The 22,608-nt window shown below is 41.7% G+C and overlaps 1 protein-coding gene across 1 annotated transcript; it reads left to right on the top strand.

Moving 5' to 3' along the window:
* Positions 1 to 1,055: 1,055 nt before the first annotated feature.
* On the top strand, positions 1,056 to 12,412 carry ZNF280B (zinc finger protein 280B). Its single transcript, XM_061385477.1, has 3 exons — positions 1,056 to 1,199; positions 1,940 to 1,998; positions 7,766 to 12,412. Exon 3 carries the CDS (start codon positions 7,834 to 7,836, stop codon positions 9,469 to 9,471), a length of 1,638 nt encoding a protein of 545 aa, XP_061241461.1. The 5' UTR covers positions 1,056 to 1,199; positions 1,940 to 1,998; positions 7,766 to 7,833; the 3' UTR covers positions 9,472 to 12,412.
* The last annotated feature ends 10,196 nt before the right edge of the window (positions 12,413 to 22,608 follow it).

The raw sequence follows: 22,608 nt of genomic DNA, 5'->3' as shown, positions 1-22,608 counted from the left end.
AGACTGAGGGCAGGAGAAAAAGTGGGCAGCAAAAGATGAGGTGGTTGGATAGTATCACCAATTCAATGGACATGAGTTTGAGCAAACTCCAGGAGATAGTGAAGGACAGGGAAGCCTGGTGTGCTGCATGCAGTCCATGGGGTTGCAAAGAGTCGTACATGACTGAGGATCTGAACAACAACAATGAATTAAGGTAAACGTATAGCATTACATATAAGAGAAAGGAGAGTTACAAATAACTATCTCAAAAAGTTGTAAAGATGAGCAACAGAACAAACTTATAGCGATAAGAAGGAATGAAACTGATAAAGAATGAAAATGAGTATAATAGAGAAGAAAATATTGTAACAAAACCAAAACTTTATTCCCCCATATGACTACTAGGAGACTTCCAGCAGAACAGGGCATTTAAAAAAGACTCTGTAAAGGGCCAAAAAAAGAAATACTTTAGCCTTTGCGAATATGATCTGTGGCGATTAATCAAGTTTGCAGCCATAGACAATAACCAAAGGAACTGGCAAGTCCCTGTTCCAACTTTAAGGACTCTGAAAATTGAATTTCACACAATTTTCACGTCAGAAAATAATATTCTTTTCGGTTTTCCTCAGCCATTAAAAAGTGTAAGGCTCTAAAATTGAAAAAAGAAGTAAAGCTCATTCTCAGCTCACTATAGGCTGTGCAAAAACAGGGGCAGGCTGCCCTGCATTGATCCAAATGGAATTCCAAGAGGAGGGGCTTCAAGATCCAGGTGTACGGTCAAGTTCCTTAAGCAAGGGGCAGGTCACCCCTGAGGGCTGTGAATGCTGGACACCATCACTGGACTCCCCTGGTAGACTCGGATGCCGCTCTCAGCCCTGTGCCCTGGCGACTGTGCAATCTGTTTTTTATTTTCTTCGGTGAGCTGCGCAATCTTGACAAACTCAAGACTCTTGGGATTCAGGTTCAGCCTGACCGCGCCCCCAGCGGTTGCCGCCAGAGGTGCCACAGCGCGCGCATGCGCCCAACTCGGTCTCGCGGCCAATCAGATTGCAGGCGCCGACACCTGGCAGCCAATCATCGGTGGCAGCGGGCGCGCCTGTAGGGGCAGCTGCGGCGGCGCCCCAGGCCTGAGGAGGCGTCGTCCCCACGGGCTTAACCCGGGGACCGCCTAGGGCCCGGTGAGCTGCCGGCAGTTCTGGCACCGCCGCCAACGGGGACCGGTAAGGACTGGGGCGTGGTGCGGCCGAAGCAGAGTCTGAGGGCCGAGGGGAGGGTTTCTCGGGTCCCCACGCGCGCGGGGCCTTGCTCGGCGGGGCGGCCTGTGAGGGCCCGCGGGCCCTCAGGAGGGAGCGTGCGGCCGGGCCCACAGTCCGCGAGGCCCCCTTTCGCCCTCTCCCCTCTCTAGTCTGGGCGGGCGCTGCTCTCCGGCAGCCTTCCTTCCCCGGGGGTGGGACGAGCCAGCTCGGGGAAGGGCCTGTCAGGCCCCCGGCCCCCGCCCGGGTCTCCTGTGGAACCTAATATACTTAAACACACACACACAAATCTTCACGGCGGGTTTGTGACTCGGGCCCGACCCGGTTCTGGACCCAGGCACAGTCAGGCGGGCACAGCAAAAAAAAAAAAAAAAAAAAAAATCGATCTAGTGGCCTCCTCACTGCCGCAGCGCCTTGGTCGTTTTCCTGTTTCCTCTGCCTCTCCTCGGACTCCAGGGCTGCCCCTGTCCCTGGGGGCCCCGAGATTCAGGCCTTTGGTTCGGGAAGTTGGCAGGTATTTGTTTGTTTGTTACTGAGAGAAGGGAGGTGGGAGGAAGAAGCTCAGGGAAGAGGAGTTCAATCACTTGCTCTGGTTGAGTGTGAGACGCCTGGTCAGCATCCGTAGGGTAGGACCAGGTAGGGCCTGGGGGATAGAACATTCCTGGAACACGTGACTCACCCTGACCTTTCCCTCTGCCCGCCCCCAGGATGTGACCTTCTCCTGCCTGGGAAGTCTCAAGCGCTCGATTTTCAGTGTGCCCCTGAGGTAAGGTGACAGACATCTTTACAATAAGGAACAAAGTTGCGTCTTTCTTGCCTTCCGTTTTTCTCCTTTCATTCATGGGCTGACACGTTGCTGTTGAGAGAGAGTTCTCCTGATTGGGGATTAGCTGACCCTGATTGTGGGTGGTGACTTCAGGGCAATCATGGTTTCAGGTCACTCTGAAGCTCTCTGAATTGCAGCCTTAAAAACAGGCAGGGAGGCTGGTGGCTTGCTTTCTCCTGCCGTCTTGAAAGAAAAAACGTAAGAGCACCATGGGTTTTAAGCTGTGTAGAGCTGACTCCTACCACTTGGTGAGGCTAAAATGAGGCAATGCACATATCCTAAGGTTTTAGCTACAAAATCAAAGTAATGAATGTGTGGGAGTTCCCTGGTGGCCTGGTGGTTAGGATTCTGGGCTTTCACTGCAGTGGTCTGGGTTCAAACTCTGGTCAGGGAACTGGGATCCCACAAGCCGAGCAGCATGGCCAAATGAATAAATGAATAAAGTGGTTCATTCAGAGAAAATGTGTTGTGATTTAACATGTTTACATGGGATTACTTGCTCATTTCTGTACCCTTAAGGGCTTTATTTCATTAAGTAATTGAACTCCACTGGATGGGGGCCTGGGACCATCTGAGTTCATTTCATGCCAGTAAACAAGATCATAGGTAGCTCTATGCCCAGCAACTTGTGCCTACAGCTCTGTTGTATAGTTATCTATTGCTGGTACAGCTTTGACCTTCACAGCACATCAATGTTGCCATGTTTTGTTTTGGTCACACGATGTGGCTTCATAGGATATTAGTTCCCCAACCAGGGATCGCACACAGGATCTTGGCAGTGAGAGGGCTGAGTCCTAACCACTGGACTGCCAGGCAACTCCTGTTTTTAGGTGTTTTGGTTTGTTTTGTGTTTTTTAATTTTTGCCATATTTATAGGAGAACTGTTCTGTGTGTAAGTATGATGTGAATGATATTATAACTCGAAATGTTTGTGTTGTACATATTATCTCAAAATTGAATAGTTTGAAAGAACTTAACATTTGTTATCTCTTGGTCTAGAATCCAGTTGGGTAGTTTAGCCTCAGGGTCTCTCCTGAGGTTGTAGTCAAGCTTTTATCTGGTTTGGCAACCTCTGAAGACTTGGCTTGTTGAATCTAAGCTCTGTCACTTGGCTGTACTCATGAGGCCTCAGTTCCTCCCTCTGTGGGCCTCTCCAAGGGGCTGCTCGTGTGGAGGCTGCTGTCTTTTCCCAGAATGAGTGATTCAGGAAAGAACTTGCACCCAAGATAAAGTGCAGAGTCTGTTTCAGAAGTTACACATCTTCACTTCTGTATTTGCTTAGTCTCACAGGTCAACCCTGTGATAGTTTGAGAGAGAACTACACAGGGGTGGGAATATCAGGAGGTGTGATTCACTTGGGGTCATCTTGAAGGCTGGCTACCATACCCATTAATCCACCATGCCAACCTTTCTTCATATGATCTCAGTACTGTTACTGTGAGCAAATTATTTGGCTTGTGTACACTTCTTGTGTGCTAGATCTACTTAATTCTTGTTTATTCAGTGATATTCTAGCAAGTCTCTTCTTTGTCCTGGATTAAGTTTTCTGTTTCTCTGGATGGTTCCCATCAGCAAACAGACTGACTATAATGTCACCTCTCGTTAAAAATCCGTCTTTTGGTGACACATCCTGCTTCTGCTTTTATTTCATATTTGTGTATTATAGACTTCTACAGAGTTGTTTGTAGAATTTGTTATCTCCAATTCTCTCATTTTCCTTTAAGTCCACTCTTGTCAAGGTCATCAGTGAATTCCAAATGTTTAACTCAGTGGTGAATTTTTAGTTTTTATTTTATTTAATTTATTGGCAGCCTTTATCAGAGTAGTTCATTTCCTCCTCCCCGAAAAAAATTTTTCATTTGGATTACAGAATGCTTCTCTTTCCTGCTTCTTTTCTACCTGCAGTTCTCCCACACACAATGTGTGACCTTTGTGTCTGGCTTTATTCAGATATCATATTTTCTTTTAAAATATTTATTTATTTAGCTATGTGGCATGTGGGATCTTAGTTCCCAGCCCAGGGATGGAACCTGTGCAGAGTCTTAAACACTGGATCTCCAGGGAAGTCCCCTAGTTTGTGTATTTTCAAGATTCATCCATTTCATGGATGTATAGCAGTGCATGTTTTTTTATGGCTGAATATGGTATATGAATATGGTATATGGCTTACATGTAGTCCATTGTGAGCATATACCAGTTTATTAATCCATTCATCAATTAATGGATAATATTTGGATGGTGTATTCTTTGTGGCTATTGTGAGTAATGTTGCTGTGAACATTGTTTTTTGCATGGACTTAACATTTTCAGTTTTTATGGATATATACAAAAGAGTGAAATTGCTGGATCATATGGCTACTCTACTTCCCTGATGGCTCAGACGGTAAAGTGTCTGTCTACAACGCGAGAGACCCGGGTTCAATCCCTGGGTTGGAAAGATCCCTTGGAGAAGGAAATGGAAATCCACTCCAGTACTGTTGTCTGGAAAATCCCATGGACAGAGGAGCCTGGTAGGCTACAGTCCATGGGGTCGCAAAGAGTCGAACACGACTGAGCGACTTCACGTTCATGTTTATGGATACTCTGTATTTAATTTTAGAGGTACTGACAAACCACTTTTCCAAAGTGGTTGTTCCATTTTACAGCAATTACATCAACAATATATGAAGATTCCTTTTCTCCACATCCTCTGCAGCACTTGTTATTATTCCGCTTTTTGATACTGAGACTGATTTACATTTTCCTAATGATGGGCAGGAGGAGAAGGGGATGACAGGATGAGATGGCTGAATGGCATCACTGACTCTATGGACACGAGTCTGGGTGAACTCCGGGAGTTGATGATGGACAGGGAGGCCTGGCGTGCTGCGATTCATGGGGTCGCAAAGAGTCGGACACAACTGAGCAATTGAACTGAACTGACTGAATGATGTTAAGCAGTATTTTTTGTGATTGTTGGACATTTGTATATCATCTTTGGTGAAATGTCTATTCAAATTCTTTTCCTGGTTTTTAAATTTTTTTTTCTTTTATTGTTGTAAAAAACATGTAACTTAAATTTTACCATTTTAACCATTTTTACATGCTAAATATTTCACACGCTTTCATTAGCCTTTTTAAAGAAGGAAATGGCAACCCACTCCAATGCCTGGAGAATCCCATGGACAGAGGAGCCTGGTGGGCTACACTCCATGGGGACGCAAAGAGGTGGACACGACTGAGCAACTGACACACACACACACGTGGTCACAGTGTTGTTTCGTTGCTGTTGTCATTGTTCTAGCTGTGCTGTGCAGCCTGCATGATAGTTCCCTGGTTGAGGATCATACCCACGCCCCTGATAGGAAAGCGTACAGTCCTAACCTCTGAACTACCAGGGAATTCCTTATCACACTGTTATGAAACAGATCTCTACACCTTTTCATCTTACAAAATTGAAACTCTATACCCATCACCTGTCCCGTTAAACAACAACTCCTCTTTTCTTCCCTGTTTGCCTAGACCCTGGAATCCATCGTTCTTTGTTTCCTTTCTATTGCTTGACTATATTAGATATTTCATATAAGTGGAAACATACAGTATTTGTCTTTTTATGACTGGCTTATTTCATTTAGCTTGATGTCTTAAAGGATCATGCATGTTGTAGCATGTGGCAGAATTTCCTTTATATGACTAAATAATGTTCCATTGTATGTATATATCACATTTGATGGACGTTTAGATGCTTCCACCTCTTAGTTGTTGTGATTAGTGCTGCTGTGAGCATGGCTGTGCAAATATCTCAAGACCCCATGTTAACTTCTTTTGAATTTATGTCCAGAAGTGGAATTGCTGAATCATGTGGTAGTTCTGTTTTTAATTTTTCGAGGAGCCTTTATACTGTTTTCTGTAGCAGTTGCACCATTTTAAAATCTATCCATAACACACAAGGATCCAGTTTCTGTACGTGCTTGCCAAGAGTTGTCCTTTCCTTTCCTTCCCTTTACCTTTCCTTTCCTTCATGTGTATACACACACACACATGCATGCACAATTTTTTTCATATCCTTTTCCATTATTCTTTATCACAAGATATGAATATAGCTCCTTGTGCTATCGGAGAATGCAATGGCACCCCACTCCAGTACTCTTGGCTGGAAAATTCCATGGACGGGGGAGCCTGGTGGGCTGCAGTCCATGGGGTCGCTAAGAGTCGGACACGACTGAGCGACTTCACTTTCACTTTTCACTTTCATGCATTGGAGAAGGAAATGGCAACCCACTCCAGTGTTCTTGCCTGGAGAATCCCAGGGACGGGGGAGCCTGGTGGGCTGCTGTCTATGGGGTCTCGAAGAGTCGGACATGACTGAAGTGACTTAGCAGCAGAGGGAAAGCTTTCAGTTTTTCGTTATTAAGTATGATGTTAGCTGTGGGTCTTTTACAGGTACCCTTTGATTGAGAAAGTTCTCTTCTGTTCTTAGTTATTAAGTGTTTTTTTTAACCCCTATTATGAAAAGGTGCTAGATTCAGGGAAATTCTTTTTCTTCAGGCAGATGTGTTTTTTGTCCTTATTCTATTAAAATGGCATAATGTTGATTGACTTTCATATAATGAACCAACTTTGCATACCTCCATAAATCCCACGTGATCATAGTATATAATCTTTTTTATATATTGTTAGATTTTGTTTGCCAGTATTTTGTTGAGGACTCTTGCCTTTATCAGAGAAGGCAATGGCACCCCACTCCAGTACTATTGCCTGGAAAATCCCATGGACAGAGGAGCCGGTGGGCTGCAGTTCATGGGGTCTCGAAGAGTCGGACACGACTGAGTGACTTCCCTTTCACTTTTCACTTTCATACATTGGAGAAGGAAATGGCAACTCACTCCAGTGTTCTTGCCTGGAGAATCCCAGCGACGGGGGGGGGGTGGGGGGGGGGCCTGGTTGGCTGCCGTCTATGGGGTCACACAGAGTTGGACACGACTGAAGTGACTTAGCAGCAGCAGCTTGCCTCTATATTCATAAGGGATATCGGGTGTGTGTGTGTGTGTGATGTCTCTGTCTGATATTGGTATTAGAGAAATACTGGCATCACTGCCTGCTATGTGGGGAAGAAACATGTGGAGTGAAGGATGAAGCATTGTTGGATTTAAGTTTAGTCAGGATTAGAGGGAGAAATTTAGGATATATCAGTGTGGAATTGGGGTGAGATTATCAAGAGAATTCATTCTCAATTTGCTAGGCCTGTGTTAAGTGCTTGACATTGAATTATGCTGTTTGTTGACTATGTATAGATACTTTATACTTTGAATTTGCTACCTATTTTCTGTATTAACATTTATGAAATTAGTCTGTGTGAATCAATTGTAATGTGCATTTAAGATATGTTTTCTTCCAATTTTACTATAAAACAAGATGCCATTGAATAGCTGATTCTTTTAAATACTCATCCTTTACATGTGATTTCACCTAATGATCAGTGTTGTTGGTTTTTTTTTTTTCCTTTCTTTTTTTAAATAGAAGAGATTAAAATCAACATGGGACAAAGCTATGATTCTCGAGTCATGAAGACTTGTAGTCATAGGTTTTTCAGCTGTCATTTAGTCTCTTTGACACTCAGTGTCTTTATCTGTAAGATAAGGGTGTTTATAACTACCCTAGAGTTTTGGAGATGATTAAATAGCGCATTTTTCTGTACTTAACTAATATGTAGTATGTTTTTACTTAGGTGGCAGTTTATATAAAGGAAGCACTGGGACTTGTGGCCACATCCTTCAAGAATAAAGTATTTAAAATATGGAACCACCATGTATGTTATGTGAAGAAGACCAAGAGCCAGAACCACAGAAAAGCGTAGGAGAAACCAAACAAGTAGATGATGAAGATGCTGAACTGATCTTTGTTGGAGTGGAACATGTAAATGAAGATGCTGATCTCATCTTTGTTGGAATGACCTCAAATTCAAAACCAGTCGTTTCAAACATATTGAACAGAGTTACCCCAGGTTCATGTTCAAGGAGAAAAAGGTATGGTCACTTCAGGAAAGATAATGCTCACAAATTACAGCCTGTTAGTCATGTGACTCGTACATCCGAAGCAAAGATTGTCTTGCCAGTTTCTGACTCTGAATCAAGATCAACAGATAGTCCTATTATTATTGAGCCTTTGTCTAAACCTGATTATAAAAATATTTCACCACAAATAGTGCCTAATAGCTTTTCAGAGTTATGTTCTCCTTTGATTACCTTCACAAGTTCATTGCAGCATCCAGTAGAAACAGCAGTTTCTGCAGGAGATATGGATAAAAGTCCTCGTGTATCAAAGCGACTTTCCACTTCTGAAACAAATAGCACAAGTCCCAAAAGGCCTACACTCAGTGATGGAATTATAGGGGAACATTCTTTAGCTTTGTCCCCTTCAGGTATTTTTCAGCAAAATTTTTTGACTACTCAGCAAAGCAAACCAGACAGTGTTCATACCTCATTAAGCCATGTTCAGAATGGAGAACCTTGTCCAACAGCTTTTCCAAAGGACAATGTTCATTGCAAGCCTGTAAGTCCTTTAGGGGAAAATGGACTGACAAAAACTGACTTTCCAAGTTTAGCAAGTCAAAACAAGATTGTTGATCCCACAGAAGGCAATCTGATAGTGTTACTTCGTGACTTCTACTATGGACAGCATATAGGAGATGGGCAGCCAGAACCGAAGACTCACACAGCCTTTAAATGCCTCAGCTGCTTGAAAGTTCTAAAAAATCTCAAGTTTATGAATCACATGAAGCACCATTTGGAACTTGAGAGGCAGAGAGGTGACAGCTGGAAATACCACACCACCTGCCAGCACTGCCACCGCCAGTTTCCCACCCCATTCCAGCTGCAGTGTCACATTGAAAGTGTCCACACTTCCCAGGAGCCCTCCACAGTCTGTAAAATCTGTGAATTGTCCTTTGAGACAGATCAGGTTCTCTTACAGCACATGAAAGACAATCATAAGCCTGGTGAAATGCCCTATGTATGCCAGGTTTGCAGTTACAGATCATCATTCTTTGCAGATGTGGATGCACATTTCAGAGCATACCATGGTAACACTAAGAATTTACTTTGCCCCTTTTGTCTCAAAATTTTTAAAACTGCAACACCATACATGTGTCATTATAGAGGGCACTGGGAAAAGAGTTTTCACCAGTGTTCCAAATGTCGGCTACAGTTTTTAACTTTCAAAGAGAAAATGGAGCACAAGACCCAGTGTCATCAAATGTTTAAGAAGCCTAAGCAGCTAGAAGGATTACCTCCTGAAACAAAAGTTGTTATTCAGGTATCACTGGAACCTCTTCAACCAGGATTGGTGGAAGTAGCATCCATTACTGTGAACATATCTGATTCTGAACCATCACCCCCCAAATCTAAAAGTAGGAGTTCAAAAAAACCCTGTTAATTCTACTTTCAGTAAGTCTGAAGCAAGTATTTCAGTCAAAGTTAAAAACCCCATTAAAAATAATAAATGCAAATTATAGCATTATTCAATAGTATCAAATATAGTGAAACCAATGGGTAATTTGTGTGTGTGTGTTTTTTTTTAATTCATGAAGTACAATTTTGTTTGATCTGAATGTTGAGATGTTATTTAAAAATATATTACCTGTTTTTCATATAATTGTCTTAACACGTAAAAAGTATGTGTGTGTGCGTGTGTGTATGTGTGTGAGAGAGAGAATGAGAGAGGAAAAGTAACAACCTATTTATTTTGGTATTTCATGTTATTTGTAAGTTCCAAAGCTCTACTATATATATAATCTGTAGAGTGTTTTAGCAACGTAATTTTCAACTGTTTTCATGCCTTGAAGATCTCAGTATTAACTATATAGCCAGATTGGAATGGCTTTGTTATTGTATGTTCCCTTGTGCTGCTGAACTCTCCGAAGTGCCTCTGTTGTGCTGATCTAAGATAACCTGGCTCCAAAAGCCTGGTGTGGAGAAGTTGATGGAGAAGCTGTGATGTGAGTTTGGACCAGACACAGGATTTAGTCAGCAGAGAGCTGTGGCTTCTTGTCCCAGTTGAGTAAGAGGCACACATTCACTCCAGGCATGGAGCCAAGGCTGAAGGAACACTGTCTCAGAGTGTCTTTACCTAGCCCAGGGACATCTCAAGGAAGCCAACCATTAAAATGCCTGTGTTTGGTTAGGGGCAAGCATCAAGCAGGCCCCTGTGTATCATTGACTGCAGTTGGAGAAGCAGAGATAGTTAATAGAATGAGGCCTGGTGCCTGTGGACCTCCTGTTGAGTGATCAAAAGGGGAATTTGATTCATTCCATCCCCTTTCCCATTTGGCTGGCCTTTAGTCAGAGTGAGGTAGCCATATCTGTCTCAGTCACAGTAGTAAAGCAAGTTAAGATTCCCAAGTAAAAAAGCCTTGACATCCAGTTTGATTTGTACTGGACCCATAGTTTTAACTGAAAAGGATCAAACACAGGGAATCTGTTCAGTTTATGAATTGGGCTAAATTTTGTTCTCTTACCCTTAAGCTACAATGGAGTTGTCCGAGAATAGTAAATGTAGTGGATAAAAAGGGTCCAGGGTGATTAAACCCTTTATAGAACTTTTCCTTACCTTTTCCAGTTACATGTGTCTTACCCTAGTTGAACATGTGAAGATTTCAGTTTTGTATCTTATCTTGCCTTGGACACGAATGTATTACAGTTAACAGTTAATTCTTTGTGTGTGTAATTTCCCATTTTATCAAACTAATACTGAGTTTCGGTCTTACTTGACACAGTCTGATGTGCAGGAATTGTCTCGTTTATTTCAGTAATTATCAGGTCATAGGGTTATTATCCTTCCTCTAATCTATCCAACTATCTAATCTGTGATTATACTTGTGGAAACCTTTTTTCTTGCAGTCTCCAAGGGCTCTTTAACAGACCTGCGGGGTACCCTCCAAGTATTGGTTCCTGAACACCAGCACACTTGGCTGCCTCTGTGGGTTCCTGGAGTTGAGTCTCCTTAGGCATGTTTTAATGCCATCCCTTCTCCACTTCTGGCACAGATACCTAGCAATCTCTGTGCACCATTCAAGGAACCTGGGATCCTGGCTGTAGACCTATGCCAGGAGAAATCTCTCCATTTCCTCTTCCTTTCTCCTCCTCTTTATCTCTCCCCACTTTTTTTTTTTCCCCTCCTCAATTTATTTAAATTCTCTAAGCTTTCACAAAATGCTGGAAAGTGATAATCACCAAGGGGTTAGTGTCCCTCTCAGAGCTGGAGAGGAAGGATACAAATGACCAAGCTGTAGTGAGCATATTGTCTGCATTTTAGGTAATTTCCTGAGTGTAAATTCTATTGTATTTATTTACTCAATGCTTTATTGATTGATTTGCACTTTGAATATTTTACTAGGCCTTTCCAGTTAGTTTGCTTGGGCCAAAGCACTTTGCTAAGTGTCAGCTTAAACCACTTTCTTTAGGTGTAGAAAGAGTGTGTGTGTGTGTTCTGGTCTCAGGTGAAAACGTCTGTGTATAAATAAATGTGCAGACTGTTGCATACTTATCTCCTTTATTCTATTTCTATAGTAAAAATGTGAAATGTTTTAGTTAGGTGTTTTTACTGTTGCTTAGTATTATCGACACTGTTACTGTTGTTTGCTCTGAATATGCTCCTAAGGAGTACGAGTTGTATTTATTGCCAACTAAAAAGGTTCCAGTGATATGGTCCCTGACTACCTCCTCTCTCCGTTCTCTGTCGTTCTACTCCACTATTTTCCCCACTGGTGCACTGTTGTTGACAACACTGGCCCTGCTTTTCCTCAAGCAAATTCCATTTCTTCCCCATCCAAAGACTTTGCAACTGCTGTTCTTCTGGAAATGCTCTTCCCCTAGGCCTGCATGGCTTGCTACCTCCCTTGTTTGAGCTTCACCAATGCTGTTCAAATCACACAATGAAATCTCCAACCCCTTCCCTTTCCTCCTCCTTAAAGGCACTTTATGTCTCTACCCTCTTCTTCCCTCTCCAGCCTAAATTTCCTAGATTTTCACACACAAAAAACAGAAGAGATAATAACATCAGGGCTTTGCTTCTTAGAATTAACTTGAGTCAGTTTCTGTGCCTGCAAATAAAAGATAGTTAATAGTGAGTTGAGTTCTTTCAGGAGCTTTCTCTGTTTTTCTATTGATACCTCTATATTTTTTTAAGGCAATGTCACTTTGTTTTGTTTACAAATATATTGAATATCTGTCAAGATTACTATTTTGTTATTGCCCTTTGTGAATTTCCTTGTCTATTTTGCTTGTTCTTTCAGATAAAATTTATTATTTTATTAATGTTGCCAAAAAATTGTAAGTAAAATTAGTATTTATAGAAATAAAATGTTTTTTAAAAATTATTTCTGCTGTCTGTCTTTTTACAAATAAATTTCTATTTCTGTTTTTAGAGTTTAAAGAGAATTGTTTTATTGGACAGTTTACAACATCTGTTGAGACATTACTTTTCTTTCTTTGTCCTTTCCTTTCTTCCCCTATCTTTCTTCCTCTTTCTTTCCTTCCTTCCTCCCTTTCTTTCCCCAGGTTTTTGCTTGACTGGACCTTTCCTGAAACAAAAGTAATTCCACTCAGGGTTGAATATTATCCTCTCAGAATCTCATTCCATTTCTCATTTCTAGTATTGGAGTTAACTTCCTCTTCCCCTTATTAGATTTGCCACAGTTGTATCAATGTTTCTGATTTTCTTTTTCCAAGAAGCAGCTCTTGTTTTATTATCCCAACAAGTTTTATTTTTGTTGTTTTCTATTTTTGTTTCAATTCATATATACCTTCTACTTTCTTTAGGATTTTTTTTTTTAATAACCTTGTATTTTAAAAGCTTTCTTTACAGGTTTTTATGGAAATATATTTGATTTACAATGTTGTGTTTCAGATGTATATCAGTGATTTAGTTATGCAGATACATATCTATTCTTTTTTAGGTTCTTTTCCATTATAGGTTATTACATGATACTGAGTATTTCTTTTTTTTTTTATAAAGGGTTTAGGACTTGACCTACCTTTATTTAAACAGCAGTTTTGTCCGAATCCCAAATATTTTTATGTATACATTTTTTAATTAAAATTTCATTCACTATGATTTTTGGCAAGTTAATTCCAAAGATTTCACTATTTGCAGGCTGAATGTTTTAATTTATAGTTTACTGAGAATTCAATTTTCCTTGGAGCTCTAAGGGTATGTGTGTATATACACTGACATGTCTATATACACAACCTTTTCAGATTACTACATGGGGTTTTTTTTTAAGATACATAAATATATTTTAAAAGATATTTTCTGTTTGTATGGTAAAAACGTGAAATGTTTTAATTCTAGAAATCTGTTCCCCAAAATTAATATAGTATAAAAAGTAAAGGTATAAAAATATTCCTTTGAGAGTAATTCCTAGTAACAGAACTTGGAAATGTTAAAAAATTATTCATAGCACTTATTAAAGGTGGTAAGAAAAACTTTATTCAAGGTAAGAGTACTACAGTGGGATCTTATAATCGGGGAGAGAGATTGAGCTTAAATCTGACTCCAGCAGGGACACAGCTGGGACTTACAGCTAAGGAACAGGGTGGGTCCATGAGGTTACAAAGAGAGACTGGGAGACTGAAAAGCAATGAACAGCAACAGGGTGGGTGTCAGTGGGTGGAAACTTACTCAGAGGACCATAAGGGTGAGGGTGGGTTCTGGCTCAACTGAGAGGATCCTTTCAAGGCTGATAAGATACTGAGGTGAGTGATAAGGAATTTGAGCTGATACTGAGGGTGGTCAATCAAGAGTGGGGTATTTTTTCTAAACTGACTTAGCAGATTCAGGCTAAAATTGGACCAAATGGACAGCCGCCCCTGGATGAAGACATCGCCCAAAGTTGGCAGTGCATTAATGAACTACTGCTGCATAACAAATTACCCCAAACTAACAGCTTAAAACAATATTATCTCATACTGCTGCTGAAAGTTGGGAATCCAGGAGTAATTCAGCTGAGTGTTCTGGCTCAGGGTTTCATGAGATTGCCATCATCTGAAGTCTTGACATGGGCTGGTGGATTTCCTTCCAAGATGGCTTACTCACATAGCTACTGAAACCAGTTTCCTTGTTGGCTGTTGGGAGAAAGCCTCAGTTCTTTCACCTGGGCTTGTACTGGGCTACCTGAGTGTTCTCAAGATTCGACTAAGCTGGCTTCTAGAGTGAGTGATCCAAAGGATAAGCAAGAAGGCTGCAGTGCCTTTTATGACCTAGTCTCAGACACTTCATTTTCATTTCTACAATATTCTAACATTAGAAGTGAGCCACTAAGTCCAGCCCACATGTGAAGGGGAGTATAAGGTCCACCCTTGAAGGAAAGGATTTGTGTACATAATTTAAAGTCACGTGGACACACATAGCCACAAACTGTTTACATACTTCTATGTCCCAAATGCATTTTCCTGCCAATGCTTTCAAAGATTTTATCCATTATAGCATTAACTTGAAGTTCAGGACCTTGTCATCTAAGTCAGGTCCAGATATGGATCAGGGTCCAGTTGTGCAGTATCTCAAGTGTTCAATCACTGAGTTGTGTCCTACTCTGTGACCCCATGGACTGCAGCACGCCAGGCTGCAGGCTTCCCTGTCCATCATCAACTCCAGGAGCTTGCTCAAACTCAAGTCCATTGAGTTGGTGATGCCATCACCATCAGATGGTTATCTCATCCTCTGTCGTCCCCTGCTCCTCCCGCCTTCAATCTTTCCTGCATCAGGGTCTTTTCCAGTGAGTCAGTTCTTCGCATCAGGTAGCCAAAGTATTGGAGCTTCAGCTTCAGCATCAGTCCTTCCAATGAATATGCAGGACTGATTTACTTTAGGATTGACTGGTTTGATCTCCTTGCAGTCTAAGAGACTCTTGAGTCTTCTCCAACACAACAGTTCAAATTATACAAGTGTAGTTCCTCTAGACCTGAGGATCTGTGAACAAAAGAGTTAATCTGCTCACTTTCACAGCCAACATACAGTGGTGGGTCAGGCATAGATAACCTTCATAGACACTCCTGTTCCAGAAAGGGGAGGGGAGATGGGAGTCAACAGTAGCAGTTCTGAAATCCCACGGGTTTACTTGTTGGCAGTCCTTTGATTAGGATTTAAGGCCTGGAAACTTCCTAGGCTTCAGTCTCTGAATTTTTAATTCTGCCCACTGACATGATTCCATTGCATGAAAGGTGGGTAGTATATGGTTACATTGAAACAGTCTGCCTAGCCTGCTTCCTGCTTGGTGAAGGTAGAAGTCCAGAGCTCTCTTATTTTGTACTATTGCTGTACTATTTTTGTACTATTGTACAAGCTGAACTTAAATATGTTATCTTAAAAACTTGGTGTGTCTCCTGATAATCTTACTGGTTTTCATGGCAAAGCACCCCACTCCAAAGCCACCATCACACATGTCTTCATAATAAGGCCTACTCTGTCTTGGTTTTCTGCTGAGATAGCTGAGGGATAACACCCTGAAACCTGGTAGAAGTCTTATTGTGTGACTGAAATGATCTCTGAGTGACACCCCTAAACTCTTTGGAGGGCATTGGCCTGACTGAATAATGCCATGAAGCATCCCCTTCCACCTTTCTGAGTCTTAACAAAAAATTTTACGGTCACTCATCTTTAGACCACCTTTATTTAAAAAAATTTTTTTTTAAGAACTGACGTATAGGTGATGTACAATGTTATATTTAGACCACCTTACCTCAATGCCCTGGATATGGTCTTTGCTTGAGAGCCATTAATTTTAGCATCTTCTGTCATCTTAAAAGACTGGAAAATTTCCAAATCAGCAAGTTCTGTCTCCTTTTTCAATAGTCTTTTGCTTAAAGCTTTTTTTTTTTTTTAAATTTCCCTTCATATTTTACTATAGGCAGCAAGAAGAAACCAGGAAGCACTTTTGGCTGTTTGGCTGGAAATCTCCTTAGCTAGATAACTCAATTAATTAGGTACAGTTTCTCCTTCCAGCTCATTAGGTACATTTTCTGCTTTTCATAAACTGCAGGTACAGTGGACTTTCCTGGTCCCCTGATTGAGAATCCGCTTGCCAGTGCAGGGGACACGTGTTTGACCAGTGGTTTGGGAAGATTCCACGTGCTTGGAGCCACTAAACCCATGCACCACAACTACTGAGCCCGAGCTCTGCAGCCTGAGAGCTGAAACTACTGAAGCCTGCGGACCTCAAGCCCATTCTCCAAGAAAGAAGCCAGAGCAATGAGAACCCCGAGCACCTCAACAAAGAGTGGCCCCCACTTACGCAACTAGAGAAAGCCCAAGCAAAGCAACAAATACCGACAGCCAAAAATAATAAATTTTAAAAACAGCAACAAAAAACAATTCTCTGATTCTTTAAAAGAAAAAATTGCAAGTGTAGGGTTACTACACTTTCTGCTACTTCATACACCCTTTCTTAATTTTCCAATAAGATGGTGGTAACTTCCTTTTAAGCCATGCCTTCTCAAAGTCGAGTTTTTTTTGTTGTTGTTGTTTTTCTTCAGTTCAGTTCAGTTGCTCAGTCGTGTCTGACTCTTTGCGACCCCATGAACCACAGCACGCCAGGCCTCCCTGTCCATCACCAACTCCCGGAGTCCATCCAAACCCATGTCCATTGAGTCGGTGATGCTATCCAACCATCTCATCCTCTGTCGTCCCCCTCTCCTCCTGCCCTCAATCTTTCCCAGCATCAGGGACTTTTCAAATGAGTCAGCTCTTCGCATCAGGTGGCCAAAGTATTGGAGTTTCAGCTTCAGCATCAGTCTTTCCAATGAACACCCAGGACTGATCTCCTTTAGGATGGACTGGTTGGATCTCCTTGTAGTCCAAGGGACTCTCAAGAGTCTTCTCCAACACCACAGTTCAAAAGCATCAATTCTTCAGTGCTCAGCTTTCTTCACAGTCCAACTCTTACATCCATACATGACCACTGGAAAAACCATAGCCTTGACTAGACAGACCTTTGTTGGCAAAGTAATGTCTCTGCTTTTTAATATGCTGTCTAGGTTGGTTATAACTTTCCTTCCAAGGAGTAAGCGTCTTTTAATTTCATGGCTGCAGTCACCATCTGGAGTGATTTTGGAGCCCCCAAAAATAAAGTCTGACACTGTTTCCACTGTTTCCCCATCTATTTGCCATGAAGTGATGGGACCAGATGCCATGATCTTCATTTTCTGAATGTTGAGCTTTAAGTCAACTTTTTCACTCTCCACTTTCACTTTCATCAAGAAGCTTTTTAGTTCCTCTTCACTTTCTGCCATAAGGGTGGTGTCATCTGCATATCTGAGGTTATTGATATTTCTCCTGGCAATCTTGATTCCAGCTTGTGCTTCTTCCAGCCCAGCGTTTCTCATGATGTACTCTGCATAGAAGTTAAATAAGGAGGGTGACAGTATACAGCCTTGATGTACTCCTTTTCCTATTTGGAACCAGTCTGTTGTTCCATGTCCAGTTCTAACTGTCACTTCCTGACCTGCATACAGGTTTCTCAGAGGCAGGTCAGGTGGTCTGGTATTCCCATCTCCTTCAGCATTTCCCACAGTTTATTGTGATCCACACAGTCAAAGGCTTAGGCATAGTCAATAAAGCAGAAATAGATGTTTTTCTGGAACTCTTTTGCTTTTTCGATTATCCAGCAGATGTTGGTAATTTGTCATCTGGGCCTCTGCCTTTTCTAAAACCAGCTGGAACATCTGGAAGTTCACAGTTCATGTATTCCTGAAGCCTGGCTTGGAGAATTTTCAGCATTACATTACTAGTGTGTGAGATGAGTGCAATTGTGCAGTAGTTTGAGCATTCTTTGGCACTGCCTTTCTTTGGGATTGGAATGAAAACTGACCTTTTTCAGTCCTGTGGCCACTGCAGAATTTTCCAAATTTGCTGGCATATTGAGTGCAGCACTTTCACAGCATCATCTTTTAGGATTTGAAATAGCTCAACTGGAATTCCATCACTTCCACTAGCCTTGTTCGTAGTGATGCTTTCTAAGGCCCACTTGACTTCACATTCCAGGATGTCTGGCTCTAGGGGAGTGTGAGTGATCACACTTACTAAGGCACTAATGCTCTCCTCAGAGTCTTTCCAGCTTTTGTCTACTGCCCAGTTTCAAAGCCACTCATATTTTAGGTATTTGTTACAGCAGTGCTCCCCTTCCAAATATAAGTTAGTATAAGTTACCTATTGATGTATAAAATACTATCCCAAACTTATCAGTTTGAACAAGGAACTTTTATTATCTTATGGTTTCCAAGAGTTGGGAATTTGGAATTTAGTTGAGTGGTTTTGACTCAGCTTCTGCGGTCACAATTAGGATGTTAAGATGGATCTCCAGTCATTTGAAGACTTGACTGGGGCTGAGGATCCACACTATGGTCTGAGAGTTTTTGTCCCCCCCAGATTCATGTTGAAATCCTATCTTCCCAAAGTGGTAGTAGCTGGACTTTTGAGAGGGTTTGGGTCAGGAGTAGAGAGCCTTCTTAAGTGGGATTGTGTGTGTGCATGTGTATGCTAAGTTGCTTCAGTAGAGTCTGACTCTTCTTGACCCTATGGACCCTTGCCTACCAGGTTCTCCTGTCCGTGAGGAATCTCCAGGCAAGAATACTGGAGTGCATTGCCATGCCCTCCTCCAGGAGATCGTCCTGACCCCGGGATTGAACCTGAATCTCCTGCATTGGCAGGCAGATTCTTTACCATTAGCACCACCAGGAGTTCCTGGGACTTCCCTGGTGGTCCAGTGGTTAAGAATCTGCCTGCCAATTCAGGAGACATGGGTTTGATCCCTGGTCTAGGAAGATCCCACATACTGCAGAGCGACTAAGCCCGAAAGCCACAACTACTGAAGCCTGTGTGCCCTAGAGCTTGTGCTCTGCAACAAGAGAACCCACTGCAGTGAGAAGCCCGCATGTCACAAGGAAGTTTCAGGATGACTAGGGCTGTTCTAGGTGCATTACATGTCCCATTCAGTTCAGTTCAGTTGCTCAGTCGTGTCCGACTCTTTGCGACCCCATGGACTGCAGCACGCCAGGCCTCCCTGTCCATCACCAACTCCTGGAGCTTACTCAAACTCATGTCCGTCGAGTTGGTGATGCTCTCATCCTCTGTCATCCTCCTCTCTGCCTGCCTTCAATCTTTCCCAGCATCAGGGTCTTTTCGAATGAGTCAGTTCTTTGCATCAAGTGGCCAGAGTATTGGAATTTCAGATTCAGCATCAGAAGAAAAAAGCCATGACCAACCTAGACAGCATATTAAAAAGTAGAGACATTACTTTGCTGACAAAGGTCCATCTAATCAAACCTGGGATTTTTCCAGTAGTCATGTATGGATCTGAGAGTTGGACTATAAAGAAAGCTGAACGCCAAGGAATTGATGCTTTTGAGCTGTGGTGTTGGAGAAGACTCTTGAGTCCGTTGGACTGCAAGGAGATCCAACCAGTCCACCCTAAAGGAGATCAGTCCTGAGTGTTCATTGGAAGGACTGATGCTGAAGCTGAAACTCCAATATTTTGGCCACCTGATAACATGTCTAAGTAACTTTGAAATCATTTAGTCATTTCTGTCAACCCTCTGGTCTTTTGATTGGGATTGGTTTGAATGTCTGTACCAATTTTGAGACATTTAATATCTTAAAAACATTGAGACTGTAAAATTTTAAATAAAATGAAGCATTTTATTTCTTCCAACCAGTCCATCCTAAAGGAGATCAGTCCTGAGTGTTCATTGGAAGGACTGATGTTGAAGCTGAAACTCCAATACTTTGCCCACCTCTTGCGAAGAGTTGACTAATTTGAAAAGACCCTGATGCTGGGAAAGATTTAGGGCAGGAGGAGAAGGGGACGACAGAGCACGAGATGGCTGGATGGCATCACTGACTCGATGGACATGAGTTTGAGTGAGCTCCAGGAGTTGGTGATGGACAGGGCGGCCTGGCTCTGGTGGTTCATGGGGTTGCAAAGCGTCGGACACGACTGAGTGACTGAACTGAACTGAATTTTTTATGTTCTTTCCTCTCCTTTTTAGGAACCACAGTTAAATCTCTGATTTAATTCAGGATTTAACTTGATTGAGGAATATTAGGTGATATTAGTCTCTTCCATAAAAATGTTTCATGGATTTTCCTTGGTAACATTTTAATGGTTTTTCAAAAAGGAAGTTTCTAGTAACACAAATTTTACTTTTTACACAGCAATAAGTCATTAAACTGTGACAACACAAACTGCACTTTCTGGGAAGGTATATATAATGACTTATTGATATGTAAAAGGTGTATATATATATATATTTATACACACACACACACACACACACACACACACACACACATATTTGGGGCTTCCCAGGTGGCGCTAGTGGTAAAGAACCCACTGCCAATGCAGGAGATGTAAGAGATGTGGTTTCGTAAGAGATGTGGGTTTGATCCCTGGATCAGAAAGATCCCCTGAAGGAGGGCATGGCAACCCACTCCAGTAATCTTGTCTGGAGAATCCCATGGACAGAGGAGCCTAGAGGACTGTAAACCATAGAGTCATAAAGAGTTGGACGTGACTGAAGTGACTTAGCACGTGCACACACACAGATATATATATATATGTGTGTGTGTATATATATATACATATATATATATGTATGTATGTATATATATATATATATATATGTATGTATGTATGAATAGTAGATGTGTATTAGGGCATAAGTCTGACATGTACAGGTTCTGAAAATGAAAACTGTTTTTCATGTTTTAATAAAAACTTCACGAATGATGAAGTTCAGGGAAACATAAAGGGTCCTGAAAGTATGCTTGTCATGTTGTTCCTTGACACAGAACCTATTCCAGTGATTCTTCATGAGTTGAGCACAGTTCAGTGCTACCTTCAAATACTATGAAAACATAATTCCCATACTATTGAAAACATAATTATCATATAAATAATGGCACATGCCAAATTTAAGTATCCCATTAAAGTTTCCCAAACCAGGTTGGCAAAGCTGATTCAATAAGGATATAAAGGATATAAAGAAGTAGGATTTATGTAGTCAGGTATCTTATGTTGAAATAAGCTAGGTAGAGCAGATTGCTGAATTGAGTACAAAGCTGGTTAAAAATCCTAAACTATAATCCTTGAGATTATCTTTTCTACTTCTAATCTGTTTTCTACATGTTATCCTAAATTCACCCATTATACAATACCTGGACCCTAAATCAATTCTGAGACAAATGAAGTCACAAATTCTAATAAGATCAGATGGGACTATTTAAAAAAAACCTTGAGACTTCTCTTGTGGTCCAGTGGTTGAGAATCTGTGTTCTAATGCAGGGGATGTGGTTAGATGCCTGGTCAGGAAACTAAGATCCCACATGGCTTGGGGCAAATAAGCCCGCACCACCACTCGAGAGCCACAACTCCTGCAGCAACGAAGACCCAGTGCAGCCAAAATTGAATAAATAAAAAATTAAAAAAACTCTAGTGTGACATTCTAGGGTCATCCAGTTATATTTTGTTGTATCTCCAAATTTTGGATTATATTTTTCTGAAAGATATTTATTAAAAGTTTATTTTAAAAATAGAGTCACAGGAAGTTGCAAAAATAGTACGTAGAGTCCCGTGTACCCTTCATCCAGCTTCCTTCAATGGTGACTTCATGTCTATAGAACATCAAAACCAGGAGATTGATACTGGTACAGTACTGCTAACTAGATCCGGTTTTCACTGTATTTTATACGCATTCATTTGTGTGTGTGTGTGTATGTGCATGCATGTGTACAGTCCTGTGCAATCTTATCCCATGCTTAGATTTGTGTAAGCATTGCCACTATCGAGCTATTCCAGCATACATAGCTAGGGGATTGCCCCATGCTACTCCTCTATATCAGCACACCTTTCCACCTCTGGCAACCTCAGTGTGGTCTCCACCTCTGCAGTTTTGTCAACAATTTTTACCATGAAAGAAACACATATTTATTGCTGACAATGACAGAAATACAGAAAGATTAAAGAAATGAAATAAACCCTTGGGACTACTTATAGGCCCTGACTACTATCATTTCTAATAAGGCCTTTTTCAGACTTGGATGGTATGTTTGGAGGATGGCACAAAAGAAGTGTTCTTCCCTAGGCCCAGGATTCACACAGATAGTCCTGGAATCCTTCACCCTTGTGGACAGAACTGCCCACTGAAATGGAACAACTGATGGGTGCACCCTGAGGGCAGAACCTGCCAGTCCAGTGGATATTCATGCCTGAGGCCACTCACTCCATGCAAACTCCTGAACTGTGTTGGAGGCAGCCTTCTGGGTGCCAGGGAGGATGCATCAGAGCGGATGGGCAGCAGAGCCTGCCGTGACTGGGTTCTCCTCTAGCAGCACACCTAGCTGCCTCTGCACATCTCTGAGATGAGAGGTCATGATGGTGTTGATTTTCCTGGAGTGCCTTGGTGTGATTCTAGGCACGGAGATGCCAATTTGATAGAGCCTTTGGAAACTAAAGGATTTAAATATTCATTCAACTTTATTAAATTATTATTACCTATCAAACACAAGAGGAATTGAAAGCAT

Source organism: Bos javanicus, chromosome 17, assembly GCF_032452875.1.
Source record: "Bos javanicus breed banteng chromosome 17, ARS-OSU_banteng_1.0, whole genome shotgun sequence".
NCBI lineage: Eukaryota > Metazoa > Chordata > Mammalia > Artiodactyla > Bovidae > Bos > Bos javanicus.
The sequence above is the reverse complement of the archived record's forward strand: the minus strand, read 5'-3'. Positions and strand labels throughout refer to the sequence as shown.

Bases quoted from the DNA above. Each gene is read 5' to 3' on its own strand.
- ZNF280B (XM_061385477.1), top strand. From the start codon at position 7,834: ATGGAACCACCATGTATGTTATGTGAAGAAGACCAAGAGCCAGAACCA.